This window comes from Glandiceps talaboti, chromosome 16 (genome assembly GCF_964340395.1).
Source record: "Glandiceps talaboti chromosome 16, keGlaTala1.1, whole genome shotgun sequence".
Lineage (NCBI taxonomy): Eukaryota > Metazoa > Hemichordata > Enteropneusta > Spengelidae > Glandiceps > Glandiceps talaboti.
In genome coordinates, this window is record NC_135564.1 from 7,905,811 (window position 1) to 7,925,465 (window position 19,655).

At 35.2% G+C, this 19,655-nt stretch overlaps 1 protein-coding gene and 1 non-coding gene across 3 annotated transcripts in view; one reads left to right on the plus strand and one right to left on the minus strand.

The window, feature by feature from the left end:
* Positions 1–14,634, plus strand: part of LOC144447037 (contactin-associated protein-like 2) — a 55,960-nt gene extending 41,326 nt beyond the window's left edge. The window contains exons 10-22 of one of the 2 annotated variants that reach the window (XM_078136906.1): positions 1,206–1,413; positions 2,418–2,524; positions 3,048–3,170; positions 3,676–3,882; positions 4,438–4,520; positions 5,109–5,310; positions 5,880–6,050; positions 6,473–6,688; positions 6,984–7,217; positions 8,077–8,259; positions 9,380–9,595; positions 10,310–10,582; positions 11,369–14,634. In XM_078136906.1, coding sequence (XP_077993032.1) covers positions 1,206–1,413; positions 2,418–2,524; positions 3,048–3,170; positions 3,676–3,882; positions 4,438–4,520; positions 5,109–5,310; positions 5,880–6,050; positions 6,473–6,688; positions 6,984–7,217; positions 8,077–8,259; positions 9,380–9,595; positions 10,310–10,582; positions 11,369–11,550 — 2,405 coding nt within the window. In that variant the 3' untranslated portion in view covers positions 11,551–14,634. The remainder of the gene's footprint in view (positions 1–1,205; positions 1,414–2,417; positions 2,525–3,047; positions 3,171–3,675; positions 3,883–4,437; positions 4,521–5,108; positions 5,311–5,879; positions 6,051–6,472; positions 6,689–6,983; positions 7,218–8,076; positions 8,260–9,379; positions 9,596–10,309; positions 10,583–11,368) is intronic. The other variant, XM_078136908.1, reaches the window with a different exon arrangement.
* A 1,634-nt stretch (positions 14,635–16,268) lies between these two features.
* LOC144447887 (U1 spliceosomal RNA) lies at positions 16,269–16,433 on the minus strand. Its single transcript, XR_013482067.1, has one exon. It is a non-coding gene; the product is annotated as a U1 spliceosomal RNA (small nuclear RNA).
* Between the last annotated feature and the right edge of the window lie 3,222 nt (positions 16,434–19,655).

The window sequence follows — 19,655 nt, forward strand, 5'->3', positions numbered from 1 at the left end:
ATTGTTATCCATAAATGATAACAGATGTGATGAAATTGGATGAAAACTGATAACTAATTTTTCTTCTCCTTTGTGTCTTTCGTCATTCTTATTTATTGTCCTGTTAATTGGTGTTATTTACTTGTAAATATGTGATGTTATGGTTCTCCCTGTATTTAAATAGTTGAGTTAGTTGATTATCAAACTGATTTCAAATTTATCTAAAGCATTTTCAGATTATCAAAATCAATTTCAAATTTTCAGAACCAATTTCAAATTATCAACAAATTTCAAAATCGTAGTCAATTTCAAATTATCAAAATCAATTTCAATAAGTTATCAAAACATCAAACTCTGTTTCAAATTATCAAAATTGATCTCATCAAATTATCAAAATTGATTTCATTCTATGAAGGAACCCAATAGTGATTTTTTTCATTTCTCTGTAAGTTTAGTTTGATATCAAAAGACCTCTCCATCATTTAGATAGAGTCCTACACTGTGTACTCACTGTCAAGTATACATTATGTATGTTCTCCTTTGATGAGAACAATGTATGTTTGATGCCATGACATCATTTGACAGTAAATATGCCTTCACGTCGTTCATATACTTCGTCTCCATGAGAGGTAAGAGTTAAGATTCATAGATAAAAATGATTGAGTCAGTCAATCATGAAAAAATAAAAATGATGAAAATTCTCATTCGAAAAAATTCTCATTCAAAAAAGTCATAAAACAAATTATCATTCAAAAATTGAATGTCAATCATAAAAAATTCTCATTTAAAAAAATGTCAATCATAAAAAAATGATGAAAATTGTTTTCAAATAAACTGAAAATTTATCATGAAAAGAACTTAATCCTTGACTTTTTAAGACTATATCAATATCCTACAACAATGTACAAATTTGGTGTCACTTCAAAACTTAAAATTGACTCATTTAAAACCAAACGTTTCTGATACAAACGTAGATATTCATAACAACTCAACTAAAAACTGGAAAGTCTCAACCAAACTCAGCTCAAAGGGCTTGCAAAAGTTCTGACTAGCTTTCGACCTGTTAATAAAGTATCCATCAACTCAATAGCTATTTGCAATCAATAATCAACTATCTCTATATTCAATCTCTCTCTAACTGTAAGTGCTTCTATTCACTGTTCTTTTCTTTTCTTTTCTTTTTTCCCTTCACTTCATCCATGTCATTCATCTAATCAATCATGTAGCTTTCATTCAATCAATAGCTGGGTACATACGTTCACGCACTTCTTCATCTGTAGCAACCAGTGTAAGCGAGGAAGGTGGTTTCCGTGGCTGTATGAAGGACTTGTACCTTGGTACAACCAAACTTGATTTCTTGGCCCTACAGAGGGGTGAAGTTAATGGTGCTGTTAATAATGACGTCAGTATCGATACATGTGGAATTGTAGACAGGTATGGTATCTCGTATGTGTACAACCCCTAACACCCAAGTGACAGGTGTGGTATCTAGTACATATGTACAACCCCTAACACCCAAGTGACAGGTGTGGTATCTAGTATATGTACAACCCCTAACACCCATGTGACAGGTGTGGTATCTAGTATATGTACAACCCCTAACACCCAAGTGACAGGTGTGGTATCTAATATATGTACAACCCCTAACACCCAAGTGACAGGTGTGGTATCTAGTATATGTACAACCCTAACACCCAAGTGACAGGTGTGGTATCTAGTATATGTACAACCCCTAACACCCAAGTGACAGGTGTGGTATCTAGTACATATTTACAACCCCTAACACCCAAGTGACAGGTGTGGTATCTAATATATGTACAACCCCTAACACCCAAGTGACAGGTGTGGTATCTAATATATGTACAACCCCTAACACCCAAGTGACAGGTGTGGTATCTAGTATATGTACAACCCCTAACACTCAAGTGACAGGTGTGGTATGGTTTGATAAACACACTTTTAGGGCTTAGACATTGGCATAGAGTATGGTTTGTAATCATCACCTACATCGTAACAACAACAACAACAACAACAACAACAACAACAACAAACAAGTCATTTATGCAAGTTGTACTTTCTCATATACAGTGCCACATCCCTGGTGCTGTCCACCTCAAGATATCAGAAACGCCTGGAAAATAACAAAATGGAAATGATACATTTTCACATGGCATAAGAGAGTATTGTAACATTACTTGGAATTAACAGCGTTTTAGATTTTGGTGTATGTAATCTTTACTGATCGATTGTATTGATTTATTGATTTGGTTATTGATTGATCAAGAAATATGTTATTGATTATTGTGGAATTTGTTGTGTTGTGGCTCAGTATACTCATCACTTATAATATGAGGAGAATCTTTGGTAATTGAGTTTTGTGGTACGAACATACATTTTGTCATCAAAACAGACATTTTTGGGGTTTTGTTGTTTTACAGGTGTAGTCCAACACCTTGTGAACATGGTGGCAAATGTCAACAAGATTGGACTGATTTCCAGTGTGATTGTTCTAGTACTGGATATGGTGGCGCAACATGTCACACATGTAAGTATAATAAGCTAGCCATCAGGCAGTTATCATAAAAACAAAAGATTGTTCAGTTTGACCACTAGGAGTGCTGTTCAGAAGCTGATTTTAGACCTGATGTTAGGGCCATATTTGAATTCGACTGCCTTCTTTGAAAAGATCATCATTGGAAGTATTCCACACCAGCATCCAGAAAAATATGAATTTATAGTGTGGCCAGAAAATGCCAGAAGTTGTACGTGATATTTTTTGTACTCGTCAAATCTTGTCACCAGTAGAATGCATGCCTAAAATTGTTTCCATCAGAATGTCATTTGCACACTAAATTTTTATGAAAAGCAAAGGGGAAATTATTTGACCGTCTAAAAGAAGGAAATAAAGACTACCAAACGTAACGTTGCATTTCAAAATGAGACTGATGTATTTCAAAACAGCAATTAATTTTTATCTTTCTAATTTTAATGGGATAAAGGGGGTGATTTCTTGGTTAAGCAATCCTGTTGTACAGTATTTGATTGTATTTATTTTCTGTTTCTTTCAGCACTAAACGAGAGATCATGTGAAATGTACAAGCAACTCGGGAGGAGCAGCGGTTACCAATATATTGATCCTGACCTCAGTGGTCCATTGGCACCGTTCCAAGTTTACTGTGACATGGGCACAGGTAGGTTGAAACCTGTTGATCATAATCTCCGACAGTCATATCTAAACTACAAAAACCATGTGTTCACAATTCAAGTTGTATTGAAGGGACACAAGCTAAATTTATACATACATGGACATGACTTTTTCTGCATATTTAAAAGGTACTCGCAGCACTCTACTTACACTTGCAATTGACTGAACTCAAACCTGGTACTGAGAGAGAACTTATAAATTATCTGATGTTATTTATATCATTAGTATATCGCCCTCTAGTGTCTACTTACTGATGTATACTTAACCATCACTTGCAATTGACTGAACTCAAACCTGTTATTGAGATATAACTTATAACTGATCTGATGATGTAATTTATAATATGGATAAAAATGTTGAGGACATTTCCTCTCATACGCATACTGTTCTAAAAAGGCCAGAAGGCAATTTAACTGGAGTAAAAAGCTTATAAACTCAACTTGTGCTACTTTTATAATATAGGTCATATTTCATAACATTTTTTTTTGCAGATATTCGAGCCTTGGCCAAGACTGAAGTCAGCCATGACTCCGAGCAGGAAATCACAGTGAATAATTTTGGCGCCCCTGGATCTTATCGTCGGAACATCGACTATTATGCAGATATGGACCAATTGGGTGCCATGATTGGTTATTCTGAGTACTGTACACAGTCTATTAAGTATATGTGTCGCAGCTCCAGGCTGTTAAACTCTCCATGTAAGTTTTTTTTTATGTCTCTATGCTGAGAAATCTTTCGTCTTTATGATTTTTTCATGCTCCTAAGAAACGGTACTATGAGGTGGGAGACTATGACAACAGGGCACACGACTGATAGGCCATCGATACCAGGGCACCACACCCTGCTAAAACCCCTTGTGGAGAACACCGGGAATATATAATCTCAAAAAATCGTGTCGCCCTTATCACATCTAATATTTTCTATCTTACCAAGTTCCCAATGAAGTGTTCTTCATAGTGAGGGAACATGAAAGGGTGTTAGTGATAACAGAATTTCACTTAAACAAGAATTTGTTGCAAATACATGCAGGTTAAACTTGTAGTGTGTACTATGTTGTGATATACTCATCATCAGTAAGTCAGGAAAATATTGCAGTCAACATCCAAACCGAGCTGTACTGACTAAAATCTCTCCTTTACAACTAATATAAATGATAATCAACAAAATAAATGAGTTAATTGTGAATGTCATCTGTGAATGATCATATAGAGTGGAAAAAGTTATAATGAGAAAATATGTCTTGTGTCTTCCAGCTGGTGACCCATATGGTTGGTGGGTTGGTCGTACCAATGACAAGATGACATACTGGGGTGGTGCTGGTCCTGGAACTAGAAAGGTAAATCGGAAGACAGACTTTGTCTTGATTGGGAAATGTGTTACATTCTCGATGGGGGTTTAGTGGGGAGGGGGGGGGGGGGGGGGGGTTGTTGTTATTGTATCAATGAATCCTACATAGTGTGCTGATAGCAATAGATTTGCAACTTTTGATGTCTTACATTGAAAACAAAATGTCATATGAATAATAACTAGAGATGTGCTGAAACTGATTGTTGTTGCAATGTGTTTTGATAATGAAAAGTCTTGCCTTGTACAAGTCCTTAAATTGAATTCTAAACATGGACATTGGACCCAACCTTCAATTTGATCAACCTTCAATTTCACACTGGATAAAGTCTCCAAGAAACATTCTATCAACTGAAGTCCATACTTTTAACATCCCTAACCCTAATGTCACAGTTTCCAGCACTTTGTTTGAGTTCAAATACAACAATATATACTTCAGCCTTGCTGGTTAAAGTTCCAGTGGTTTGTGTGCGTTAACTTATACAGTGTAAGCATAGATGTAGGTTCTATGGTGCAAGTATAAATGTTGATTGTGGAGGGGCCACAAACTTCATTTCTATCATATGCTTTACTTTTACAGTGTCAGTGTGGCATAGAGGAGACATGCAGAGAAGTCACCAAGTGGTGTAACTGTGACAGTGCTGCTACTGTGTGGGAGACAGATGAAGGTGATCTCATTGACAAAGAGTACTTACCTGTCAAACAACTACGCTTTGGTGACACTGAGGGCGCTACTGCAGAAGGAAAACATACTCTAGGAAAACTTATCTGTGAGGGAGACAGTAAGTATTTCATTGCAGTACACCCCTGATTATGCTGAGATGTCAGGAATGTCTGCTTCCCAAACATTTGTTGTGGCTATTTGTCGAAAATTTCCATTTGTATCCTTGCACCCAAAGTATATGAGCATACATTCTCGTAACTGATGTATGTTCAGTGGGAGTGTTTATACCAATCTTAACCTAGAGAGTGTCTACAACAGTTTATATGCCATTATCTAGCATAGCTTAAATTCTATAAGTGTGTGCATTTCACCTGACATACACTCACATATTCTTCGAGCCAATTTCTTTATTTTCCATTGGGTTTAACACTATACTGCAGTGTACTGAATTATACAATCAGTCATTTTCCAATATTTTATAACGAGATGCATGGTAAAGTTCAAATATCCTCATCCAATTCACACTCACATTTGAATATGTACTCTTGTAAAAAAAAAAAGGAAGTAATAATATATGTAACTGAAAATATCGAGGGTGTCTCTTAGAAAATGTCCCTTGTCGTTTTTGTGTTAGTTTCAAATGAGATTTTGACTCATTCCATTGGTGTGTGTCTGTTTACTTTATAGCAACTCTAGACAATGTGGCTACGTTCCGTACAAAACAGTCTCATATACGTTATCCAGTATTTGAAGGCAGACTGTCTGGTGATGCATCGTTTGAGTTCAAGACAACTGCTGAAAGTGGTGTGTTCCTCTTCAACCGTGGTGATATAGACTACATCAGAGTGGAATTACTTTGTAAGTATTTGTTTGTAGAATGATCATTGTTCTCCCCAATACTGACCAGCACTCGCTGGTGATTGCAGTTGAATTTTTCATGCATATAATAATAATAATAATAATATAATAATAATAATAATAATAATAATAATAATAATAATAATATAATAATAATAATAATAATTTATTTCTTATAAAAGAGCACACTACACTGCGTCTCAGTGCGCTTTCCATAACAATACACCTAGCATAGCATAGCTTAAATATACAGTACATACAATACAATACAAAGTTTACAATTTGATGTCAATTTATTTAAAGATGACACCAGACATACTAGTACAGGGTCACGAAATAGTCACTTTAAAAATGACTATTCAATAAATATAACCAATCGATTATTCATAAATGTAACGTGACTAATTTGTTTACGATTGCAGCAACCAATGTTATACAGTTCAGTTATAATGTGGGTAACGGACGTGTGGCTGTTAAGAGTACAAGTAGTACACCACTCAATGATGATAAATGGCACATGGTGAAAGTATCAAGGAACATGAAAGAAGCTGTCTTACAAGTCGACAATAATAGTCCTAGTGTTGAACCAGCTCAGACTGGTCATTACCAACTCAACCTTAAAGGAAATCTGTATGTCGGTAAGTTGATCAACGTTTGCTGTCTTTTCTGTTCTGGATGTACTCTCACATCATGCCCCCCCCCCCCCCCATAGTTTGTTACCTACTTTAGGTTTAATTAATGAGAGTTAGTAACTTTTTTATATGATTTCCATACATTCTTGTACATTTATTTTGAGTGAGTGTGTGTGTGTGTGTGTGTGATAATGTAATGTGTATACACACACATTATCATATAATACATTTATGGCAGTAAACCTGTGAACTTCTATTTCAACTGTTCATATTGACCTTAACATTACCTTCAATCACACAGGTTCCACTGATGTCAGCACAGATGGATTTGTTGGCTGTATGAGAGCCCTGTTTGCCAATGGTATTTTGATGGATCTGAAAGGAAAGGCAGCAGTGACATATGGTGTCAGCCCTGGTTGTATCGGACAATGTGACAGAAATCCATGCTATAGTGGTGGTGACTGTATTGAAGAATACTCTGGGTTTAAATGTAACTGTACTATGACCTCATTTGTTGGACCAATTTGTGCAACAGGTAAGAATATCGTAGCTGTTTTCAAATCAGCAATCTTACAGGAGATTTCATCTTGCCTTGCAAATGCTATTAAACGCTGTATCAATATCAGTGAGACCGATCACAAGGTTTCATGTCAACACACAGACATCTCTTACAGTGTCTGCTCTGTATTTTGTTACATTTGTATTTGTTTTTGTTATCATTAACAACATACAGAGCAGACACTGTAAGGGATGTTTTGTGTGTTATCTTTATTGTGTCTACAGAGCAGACACTGTGTAAGGGATGTTTTGTGTGTTATCTTTATTGTGTCTACAGAGCAGACACTGTGTAAGGGATGTTTTGTGTGTTATCTTTATTGTGTCTACAGAGCAGACACTGTAAGGGATGTTTGTGTGTTATCTTTATTGTGTCTACAGAGCAGACACTGTGTAAGGGATATTTGTGTGTTATCTTTATTGTGTCTACAGAGCAGACACTGTGTAAGGGATATTTGTGTGTTATCTTTATTGTGTCTACAGAGCAGACACTAAGGGATGTCTGTGTGTTATCTTTATTGTGTCTACAGAGCAGACACTGTAAGGGATATTTGTGTTAATCTCAACATAACAACATGTAATTACATCATTGGTTCATAGTGTTCAAAAATGAGTCAAAACATTCAAAATTGCTTATCTTTCCCAATATTTCATAATTTTACTTGCAGAGGGATACTTACATTATCCCCAATATTTAACTTTTTTTAAAACAAAAGTTAGTATGTTAAATGTAAAAAGTTGGAAGATTTTAAGAGACTCTTGATCCCAACAAAGTATTACTGTTGTCAGACATTGTAAACTGTGTACATAACTGATTTCAAATTTTGTGACATTTACAGAGGTTGGTGCCACGTTCCCCCGGAATGGAAGGATCAGATACATATTCCCAGTAGAAGAATCCATAGATTCCTCAATAGAAGAAGTCCGAGTGGGATTTAAGACAGAAGTCAAACAGGGAACTATCCTACGTATTCAGAGCAGAGATTTTGATGATTTCTTTGAAATTAAATTGAATAGTCAAGGTAGGAAAACAGAGAACCACTTTCACTTTAATAAAGGGGAACACCACTCCAGGAAATAAAGGAACCATTCCATATTTATGAGGCTATCACTAAACAAAGACGACCAAAATTTTTTACTTTGTATTTCTCGACAATTGCACATAATGTAAGTGATGTAAAATCATAAAATGACTCTCTGCCTTTATTTCCTGGAGTGGTTTTCCCCTTTAAGGTAGCCTGGAATTCAATCGTTGAGACTTTGTTCTTGCGTTTCCCCTACCACGCCTGGCATTTTGCTACTGTCATTCCTTTAATGAAGCTAAGATCTGAAAACAGGCGCAAATTCTAATGTGGATTTTACTTCTCACTGTGAGATGATGCCAATAGTGTCATCATGTGAGTAGAAGCAACTCAAAGGGTTGAGCTGTATTATGATAACATGATTAGGCAAAAAAAAAAAATTTGCTTCTGGTCAGCGCACGCATCACTTAAATACCCCCATGTTGATCTTTTGTGCGTATGTGTTTGTCCAGCCCATGCAGTCTGTAGATCCAGCGGAAAAACACAAAAATAACCCTCCCTACATTAATTGCTACTTCAGTGAAGACAACTGCAGAGCCAATCATGAACAAGCAAATGACATCTGCCCCCACATACATACTTGCTCTAAAGTACTAAATAAAAAGAACAGTATGTATGTGGGGCAGATGTCATTTGCTTGTTCATGATTGGCTCTGCAGTTGTCTTCACTGAAGTAGGGAGGGTTATTTTTGTGTTTCCCCATGGATCTGCAGACTGCATGGGCTGGACAAACACAAAAAAAAAAAGACCGATGCAGGGGTATTTAAGTGATGCACGCGCTGACCTGAAACAATTCTTTTTTTCTTCTTTTTTTGGCCTAACATTCTTGTATTTATCAAGACAGTAGATTGTGGCAAATATGATATCATTACCAGAGGTTTTCCCATAAATCAATACAGGAAATCCCCAAACTGGCTTGACACATATCCAGTGCAGTAGGGCTTTTTACAAGGCTTACAAGTTACTGATGTGCTAGTATATAACCCCCAAATCATATTTTAGTCGATGGCAGTAATCAGTAAAAGTGTTACTGTAATAAAAATTGTGCTCTTTTTTTTAGGAAACATTAATGTTAGTTTTGATCTGGGTGAAGGTGTGAAGCACGTCGCTAATGAGCAAGATTATGCAGATGGTCAATTCCATGATTTGAGGGTAACAAGAAATGAACGAAACGTCATGATTAGTATTGATACATATGCAGTTACTCGAGATACTCGTGGTGAAATGACACAAACCCAACTGAATGCACCGGGCACACTTTTTATTGGACGTTATGGTGAGTAATAACAGTTGCTACTAAAATGACTCTACCCAAGGTCTTGTTTCAAATTTATAATTGCTGTTATCGCACATCTTAGAAGCAGGATACACCCAGGCATTTATCAGTTCAAGATAATCAGGCACCAGCTTTCATATGTTAAAATTTGGAGAGATGTTGATAACTTTGATTTTCAAAGAGATTGGTCCCTGAAGCATATTCTTACCTTAGCTTATGCACACACAGTAGTTTGGATGTAGTAATTAAATGGTAATGGAAATTAAGCCTGCAAAAAAATAAGTAAATAAAGATGTATGATAAAGCTTAGATTGTGGCCAATTAGATGTTATTCCCCAATATTTGTCTTCGTTAAGCCAAGGAAAATACAAATGACCTATAAAGGGTTTTCTCACAAGAGTTGCAAGACCAGTAATGACCAAAACTTTGAATGAAGAAAGATGTTGAAGAATAACATAATTATGCCAACTCAAAGAAAAATTGGGGAAAATTTGAATGTTTTGATAAAGTTTATTTCGAACATATCAAAACCAGTGACGTTGTCATGACATTGAACAACTAGAATATAAATTCCATATTTTTTGTTCAACTTGATTTGTGCATGGTGTGTTATTCATGACATTCAATTATGGCTTTGGACAATTTATGACATCAGTGGGTTTTTTAATAATGTACAATGTTTTTAATAATTTTTTAAATAATTCTACCCTATAGAAAATGAAAATGGCTTTACTGGTTGCATATCTCGACTTGAATTCAATGGTATCTACCCTCTAAAGAAAGCATTTGAAAGTCCTAGGCCAAATAATGTGGTACTGGAAGGGGGCGTTGAAAAGTCAATGTGTGGAGTGGAACCGTCAACACTGCCTCCAACAACAAAGGAACCATACCCACCAACATCACCATGGAGTTACAATGCCTCCGCTAATCCCTTCCCCAGTAGTGGTGCATCTACATCATACATTAACGATGGCGCTGTTATTGGTTGTAAGTATTCTGTCAACTGTTATGTATTTACTCGTATAAAAAAAATGAAGAGATATGTACTACCATGGAAACTCTACTGTCGGCAAAATACAACTAAAACTACTGTTGTTACATGTGATAGAATACACAAGTGGGTGATAGTAGATGCCTTGGTTTAAAAGATTTAATTACTCTGTATCAAGATAAGCATAAGCATGGAACAAAGTTGAATGTGTCCGCTAGTTTAGGAAAACTTGCTATCAGAGATGCAACCCTACCGAGAGTGTACTTAGACCATTGATAGCTCATATCAACATGTTGCATAATGCTTTTTGGTTTGTGGTTGATTTGCCATTCTTATACAAGAAAGGCAGTGTTCTCCCAAGGCTAGATTGCAAGGGTGGTGGCTACGTTGCATATTGACAGTATTATTATGATTTTGTCATTCAAAATGGCAAATAACAAAGTTCATATTTATGGCAGCAATTTTCAAGCGATATGGTAATTTCAGTATTTTGCAATCACAGCATATTTTCCCAGTTTTGTCACTAGACGTAAAAAGTTAAACCAAAAATGGACCAGAAATGATCAAAAATGTTGACGTTAACAGCATTAATATTATTTATCTATAGCAGTGAAAATTTCTTTTCTTTTTGTGTGTGTATATTTTCACTTGAAGTTTAACATTTTTGTACCATTATGAAAGGTTTATAAAAGTGAACATATGTTTTTGTGATGGTAGGAAGTTTTCTAATTATAGTAGAAATTATGTAAAACATATCGTTCTTATGCATCTGTTCCTTATAGGTGTTGTTGCTGTGCTCGCATTCGCCGTCATAGTCCTCTTAGTTGTGATTGGCCGATACATTGCAAGACACAAGGGATCGTATGACACAAACGAAGCCAAGGGAGCAGAGACTGCGCCCGATGCCGACGCAGCTGTACGACAACAACCACAAGTCGAAAAGAAGAAAGAGTGGTATATCTAACACATACCTACGCCTGCTACCATTTACTTTTAACCTTTACCCTTTGACCTGGGTGATTACATTTCCATCGGGTGTCTTACAGCAGAAACTAAAAGTCTGTTGTAGTAGAATTGTTGTAGTTGTCACAACTTTACCAATAAGAAAATTTAAATCGATGAAAAACAACAGAACTTGAAAAAAATCTATACATCATGGCATGATAAGACTTCAGTCGGTTGGGTAGAAGATACAGAAGTGTATATTAAGCTTGCATGGTGTACAGATTATTGAATGATTAATGAGATTCTCTGTGTTATTTGTTTCTGGATGATTCTGTTGACAGTTTCTTGTAAGTTATATTGTGACTATACAACAAGTATTCAAATTGCAATAGACTTTTGAACACAGCTGTACATTTTTAGAGTTTCGTCATAGGGTATCGCAAAGTAACAAAAACAGAAGACTGCCTTATATAATGTAAAAAAAAAGTGTCATCAAACACAAATTTCAGAGCTGAGTCTGTTGCACTCAGGTTCTGTACACAATGTTTTAAACAGAATGAATATTTGCCAAAATATTTTTAAAACCGGGAAGTTGTTCATGAGGCTGATGTGATTTCAGTTTATGCAGACTACTTTTTTGACAAAGACCTACACTGGAGTTGTCGGCCATCTTGATATTAGCTTGGACAGAGATCGATGTATTTCTCTAAAATTGAAATGTTTTAAAATTTTCAGCTCTCTTGACATCAGTTTATGATGAAAAAAAAATGATGACACATATTAAGAAAATTTAGAATCTGTTTTAAAATGAAGGTAAATTTCCTGTACGATAGTTTGGAAGGAATTAGAAATTTCTGTGTGTATAATTCTCATTTGAACTAAATTTTCCATTTATTAAACTAAACTCTCTGGTGTGGTTGTAAAATAGTTTCTGTAAGACTAAGAGTACAAATTCTTTTTTCCAGAGCTGGTTTCTTGGGTCAGAGTTCAGAATTCACAGCATGTTCTTCACTTTGTAACATTTTAGAGCTTGTTGCTGAGTTCAAAGTTCAGAGGTTGTTGCTAGGGTTAGAGTTCAGAGGTTATAACTTATTCTTTAAAAACTATTCAGATAATCTATCGCTTGTAATATGTATAAGTAAAAACTTTGTATCTTTAAAAAATATTTTATACATAAACAAAATACACACCAAAAAAAGGGACTTTTTTTGAGATTTTTACATAAAAAGAAAACGCGTTTGTCGGGGTAGCAGTTTTCATTTGTGTGTAGCAAGATACCGTAGTTTTTTTTTGTAGGAGTAGTAGCTTAGAGATAAATTTTTTACTGAAGTGGGAGGTTTGTAGATACATAAATAAGTACAATTATGATAGTGGGCTACAACTTCAACTGGTTCGTACCAGCCATCGTGCAAGATGGATTTCTGTACATAAGTCGAAGTAAAGACCCACTTAAAAATTTTTAATTATCTGACCTTTTTTTTTTACTCTTAAATATTATTATTGCCATCGTCAGAATGTCTCTTATGAACTTTTATGTCTGGCTCAGGTGAATTTTTTAGAACATTACTCAGATGTACTCTATTCATTGCTTTTTTTAATTCTTTGGTCCAAAGGAATAATCATTATCTTGTCATTGTCTGTCTTGACTGTATGTTTGTACCATTATGTAAGTTTCCATGTTTTTGTATCGCTTGTAAAAAAAAAACAGTGCAGTTTTTGGCATGCCGGTTTTTCATTACCTGTATATAAGGACCCTGGCACCCTAAAGTATGTATGTTTTCCTTGCAAGCAAACTTTCCAATCGTGGATTGAATAAATGTTTATCATGTATACATTTTCAGCATTCAAGTTTTGTATTGAGGAATATGGTATTTTGTTTGAGGTACAGGCATGCTAATATTTTTAAAAGAGATGTTTTTTTCCAAGAATTCAAGTACTAGTTTAGTCCTTTGGCATCATATTACATTTAAACGAGGTTTCTTTGAATTTCTGCTAGCCATTTGTTGTGTCTGTCTTTCATTTCACCTATCAAAAACAATAACTTATACTAACGATATATATTTCTAAATTCACTTGATTCTTCATATGATTTGATCATGCCATCCATGTATTCTTTACGATGCCATATTTTTATTTTAATACTCGCTTTTCAAGTGACCCCTTACAATACAGTGTCTTGGCAAGTAGTGGCAAATAAACTAATATTAACCGTTGACATTTTTCCTCTAAAAATTGAATTATTTAGAACTCGATAGTCGGAGAATTCGACAGCATCCTTGTATCTCAGAGACTGTATATACCATCGTGTAATCACCCAAGTAAATTGATTCCACAGTGTGCCATGCTTGTTTACAACATTCATATCGGGTGTAAAATAACAGCTTGGACTATTTCGATTTTGAAAATAATATATGGCCTTTATATTTATGATGTTGTTAGTTTATATAAATTAAAATAATTGATTACATTCTCCATTAAAGTGGCCATATGAGCATTGGGTATTTTTTTGGATTTTTAATTTATAAAACAATTTTATGATGGCTTCCTTCTTGAAAAATCAACATATGCCAAGTCCTTTTTTGTAACTCACTAAATTACAAAAGACTGACAAGTGTATAAAATGTTTGTTATTGTACGTACAAACGCCACCTTGGCAAATTTTGTTAAAGGCCTATTGAAACTGTGTTGTTGTACACCTATAAACAATTGTGGCACTTAGTGAAATCACTGTACTTGGGTATTATATTAAAAACTAGTAATTCACACGGCAACCAAGACATTTATGTTAAGCAGTACAATCAGAAATTATTAATTATGTCATTACTTAGAGCAAATGTATGATTTTAGTCATCCCATCATGGTTTATGTGTCACCGCAGACTTTGGCCCCCCTGGGTATATTTTTGTATATTAATAAATTAATTGTCTGGCCTGTTTGTGAAGACACAGAAGAGAAACCGAAATAATTGAGGGTTTACACTTTTTAGTATTTCAAGACTTTGAATCAGTCTAACAACAACTATTTCCAATTATAACTGGCTTTAAATCATCATGTTGTCGTTGTGTAGTTTACAGTTTTTGGATCCAAAAATAAAAAGTCTAACATCTAGTTTTAAAATGGTGTCTTGTTTTCTTACATTTCTTTTAGCAAACATTTTTACAGACACAGTGAAAAATTTTCAGTTGTGCATGCAGTCCTGTGACAGTCCTTAAATTGGAATGCCACTCTATGAAATAAACTATGGGTTCTGAAGAGTCATTTCATGATTTTACATTACCTACAATTATTTGTGACTTCACAGAAAGATCCAAGTTGATCTTTTTCATTTACAGGGTATCTTTGCTATTGCATCATGGGAGATAGTAGAAATACATTATTCAACATTAAAAATTCATGAGTACAAAATGATATACACTTCAGTGTGAAAGAGCTGTCGTGACTATCCAAAGTCCAATCATTGAATAATGTATTTCTGCTATCTTCCATGATGCAATATTGAATAACCCATAGCAAAGATGTATGCACAAGATCAACTTGATGTTTCTTTGAAAGCGCAAATAATTGTAGGTGATGTAAAATCATGAAATGACTCTCCAGAACGCATACTTTATGAAAATACCTCTATTTCCTGGAGTGGCGTTCCCCTTTAAATTCAGCAAGCAGTATTGAATTTCAGTCCTGCCACAGTCATGAATTTCAGTCCTACCACAGTGCTGAATTTCAGTCAAACTGTAGCACTGAATATTCTAATATAACAACAGTGCCCAAATCACTTGCAGTGTAAGGGAGAATTGCACAATGTCACAAACTCAATAAGTGAACCATGTTTATTTATGGGGAGGGGTTCTGCTGTCAATGCGATTGCTGAACTTCATTTTCACACTTCTAACCAAATTTTGATGGAAAACTTTCACTTCTTCAATGATAACCACTTTTATATTTACTACTGAGATGTTGATAAGTTGATAAAAATTTACTTCTAATGTGAGATATGGTGCTGGGTTTCTGGTAGTATTTTAATGTGTTTACAATCTTGTTTTTACATTACATCGATCATAGTGGTGTGACTGCTACAGTTTTCATCATAGTTTACATCATATATAACGTTCGTTTAGGGGGAGGAGGTTTTATCCTAAGCGAATGATGTCTGTTTGTTGAGCTTGTGCGACAGTGTGCAATTGTCCCTAACAATCTGCTAAAATAATGTTATCACACAGTGATGTTAATGAGATTATACATCAAACCTACACTACATGTACCTGTAGTCTTGAAAGGGCTGTCAGATGCTACTATGCTATGTCAGCCATCCCAACTGCCATTTTCATTGTTTCACTTTTCGGATAGCTGAAATAATGTAGTAGCATTTGTCCTTGGCCTTCAAGGTTACCATCAAACCAGACAATGAAATAAGTACATTAATAAGATTTCTGTCAAACCTAATGATGTTCTGTTCCAGGTTTTCTCATTTCACTTGAGGAAGTGAAATGATACCATTTTAATACCTATCAAATAATCCAAGAAATGGAATGCAACCCCTCAACCTAAAAAGAAGTGAAATTCTAGAGTTGCATACTACTATTGCTGTTACCAGAAAATTGCTCTTTACTAGATGACCCAGGTAATCAAGCCGTAATGCATAGTTAAAGATCGCATTGGTACAAATCCGATATAGAATATATAGCCACTAGAAATGTTCTTACTGAGATAATGCTAATAATCTAATTTTCATTGGAATATCAGGGGATAGCGCGAACGCAGTCCCCCACTACCATAAATTATGCACCCGAGTCACCCACATTTGGGGTGATCGCAAGGGTCAACCTGCCCGGAGTGCAATGGACAAGCCTCGCCCTGGAGGAACCACCTACTTGATCATGGTTAACCTCTGTGCCAGGTAAGTATGCCGAGTAAGAGTGCTGCAAAATCACAGTATCTCATACAACAAAACTCAATGTACGGTTTTACAATGGCCCCTAACTATCTCTTTGTCTTGTAGCAAACAATATTCCATTTTCAAATCGAAAGTCTGACGAACACACTGTTGGGAAACGAAGTATTGCAAATGCAACGCCAGTATATTTAATCTGCCAATTCTTTGTGCAAAATAAGAATATTTCGTCTCAAATAAGAGGCAAATATTGAAAGATGCATCATGGGTAAATATTTCGACGAAGGAGGGCGCACTATAACTAATAAATGTTTCCCATCTGTGGGACGTATCCAGTGATATTACATGATATATCGGTTACTTTTCAATACACACCTCATAATGTTTGAAAAATGGTCTCAGAGGTTGATATTTTAGAGTGCAACCACATACTAGGGTGATATTTTAGGAGGGGAGGGGCGATATCAGACAACCACACTTTCTCTCGGCAGGATAGAAATATTCACGACTTCGTCTCGTGTAATTTCTGCCATCCTGCCTCGAATTTCACACTCAGTTGGTACGTTCATCCCAAAGCGTAGCCAAGGGCATCTTCGTAAACCACGGCCTCTCTTACGGCACCGTCTAAGACGCACGTAGTTCGTTTCTTTAGCAGAATATATCCTCTGGCTTTCAAGAATACGGTCAAAAGTCTACAGTTTGTCTACAGTTGTTGAGTACGGCGTTGAGAGCTAGTTTCTGATTGGCGAAAAGTCTACAGTTGTCTACAGTTTGACCAATCACATCGCACGAGAGTGAACGCCTGTACTTTATGCCCACAATATGTCAGCGCCATGTCAGCGTAAAAAAAAAACCAATCGTTTTTGGTACCGATCCGATTCGATTCATGGATTCGTGCTGGCAATATAATGATGATAATAATTAGTATTTGATGCAGTAATAAAGTATACAGAAAGTTCAGATTTTTTTGTCAAAATTGGTCGTGTCCCAGCTTGTGGGGCTAGTATGTTCACGGTATTGATAACCTAAAATGATAAAATATTGCGAAGATTTGTGATCGTAAACCGTAAACATGTTTTAAAAAACATTCGGCCATCTTGATAATATTATATAAGCCCACATAGAATCGTACACAACACAATGGACTCACAGAAATCCATATAATTGCAAGTGCTAGGCGTAAATAGGAAGCGAAATAAGTCTATGGCCCATGCAACTTGTATTTTGACTGTGTTTAAGTCCATAACCGTAATTTTAATTTTAATTTATGAAGCCTTGCAAGCTACTACATAGTACTTGATATTATTACCTTGTACTGTAATGATTTGTGTTAATGTTATCTGTCCAACTTTTCTTTGTTTTATTCCTAATTATAACCAGCCAACCCTTTCTTATCCGTATGATTTCCTCCTAATAATACCAATTCACCCTTACTATTTTAGTAATAATTAAAAAACAATGATAGTAAGAATAGGATTTAGCAATAATCCTGAAGGATTTGATGTTACCTGATGTTTATTATGGTGCAATCCATTGCTAGCAAGGGCCTATATGCTAGGATGCACGTGGAGAAAAATAAAAAAATAAAGTGGAGGTGCATGTAAACCTAGAATGTAACCCATGTCAACAAAGACAAAGTGCGACACATCCCCTGATGAAGATCGCATTATTGACGTGAATTTTCATAATGTCAGTCACTTCGGATATGAAATCCATTGACAACCAAAGGATATATCTTAGAAAAGCACACTGATATCGGTACTAATGGAATTGATGTCGGTAGCGAGGTATCAAAGTCTTGTTTACAAACATGTGCAAAGTAAAGTGTATTCTTCTGTGCATTCCATACCACACCTCCGCTTGAAGAGAACACACAATTAGAACTCTATAATGAAATAGATAGGCCTAAATGAAACATTAATCAATAACACCTGTCCAATAAGTGAGTTTTTTTTTCTGTTCACAGCTAATCTTAGCGATATAATAACCTGTCTAATACAAATCTAATTACATGTAAATCTACACAATACTAAGCCTAGTTTGCTGAGAATGACTCTGTACATACCTAATGAGATTATATAAGAATTTTATTCATAATTCCAAAATTTCATTTTACTGAAAAATACAACATAAAAATATTAATCAAATACTGTATCAACCACAATGACAGCTGGCCTAGGTCCCCTATCCCTTGAATTACATAATCAAAATCACTACAGATGTAGAAACAACATAATAGCACATTACAAGATGTTCTGATGAGCAGGAATTAAATTTGACCATCTCTTGACACTTTGTCACTCATGGTACTTTATCAGTCGACATTATTTTTCTTTAAAAGTAAGATACAACAACAAATCTCTACATTGATTCTCCATGTTTGAGGCAAAACTCCTGAACCTGTCATACACAATTCCAAACATCAAATCAAAGATAATGACTAAAGAGGATAAATGGTTGTTTTTGATGCTTTATGATTTAGTGCAGACTGATAAATAATTCTATTCTCTGTAAACTTTTTGTTTGTTTGTTTGTTTGTTTGTTTATTTGTTTGATTGGTTGTTTTTTTATGTGTATTTTATGAATTTTGAAATTTAGGTAGGCCTATCAAAAAGTGACGAAAAATCATAAATATTTTACTGGTAAATGTCATTAACATAAAGAAATAAGAATACTTGAGCAATTTACAGTTTTCTAAATGTGTAAGATAAAGCGGCTTTAAGCTGATTAATAATTAGATTCACTGGTAAAAATAAATGTAACCATATAGACCAAGTTCATGTCTAACTCAATAGATGAAAAGACCCTAGAAATGTCCGTCTAGCTGCGTTATTTTAAACCAGAAATAATAGTGACAAATAATTATTATGTCTCCGCTTTCAATCATGCACATGTGTCGGTTCCTCATGTTTTGAGAGGTCTATCTCCAATGTATATGATTTAATCACTTCTATTTTAATTTAAATAGATGAAATTTCAATGATCACAAACTAACTATATTGATTTTCCCAAGCGATAATTAATATATATCTAATTGGCTGTAAGCCCCCTTAAACCATGGATCTATATCGACCCGTGTATAAACGTACATCTTGGACCAACAATTAACCTCCTTCGACAACATTTTCATTTTCAGAGCATTCCACAACAAATGTTTTTCACTTGATGGCATTAGTTTCATTTGTTTACCCACAAATAGACAAGGCAGAAAGACATAGCCTGAGACGCACACCGAC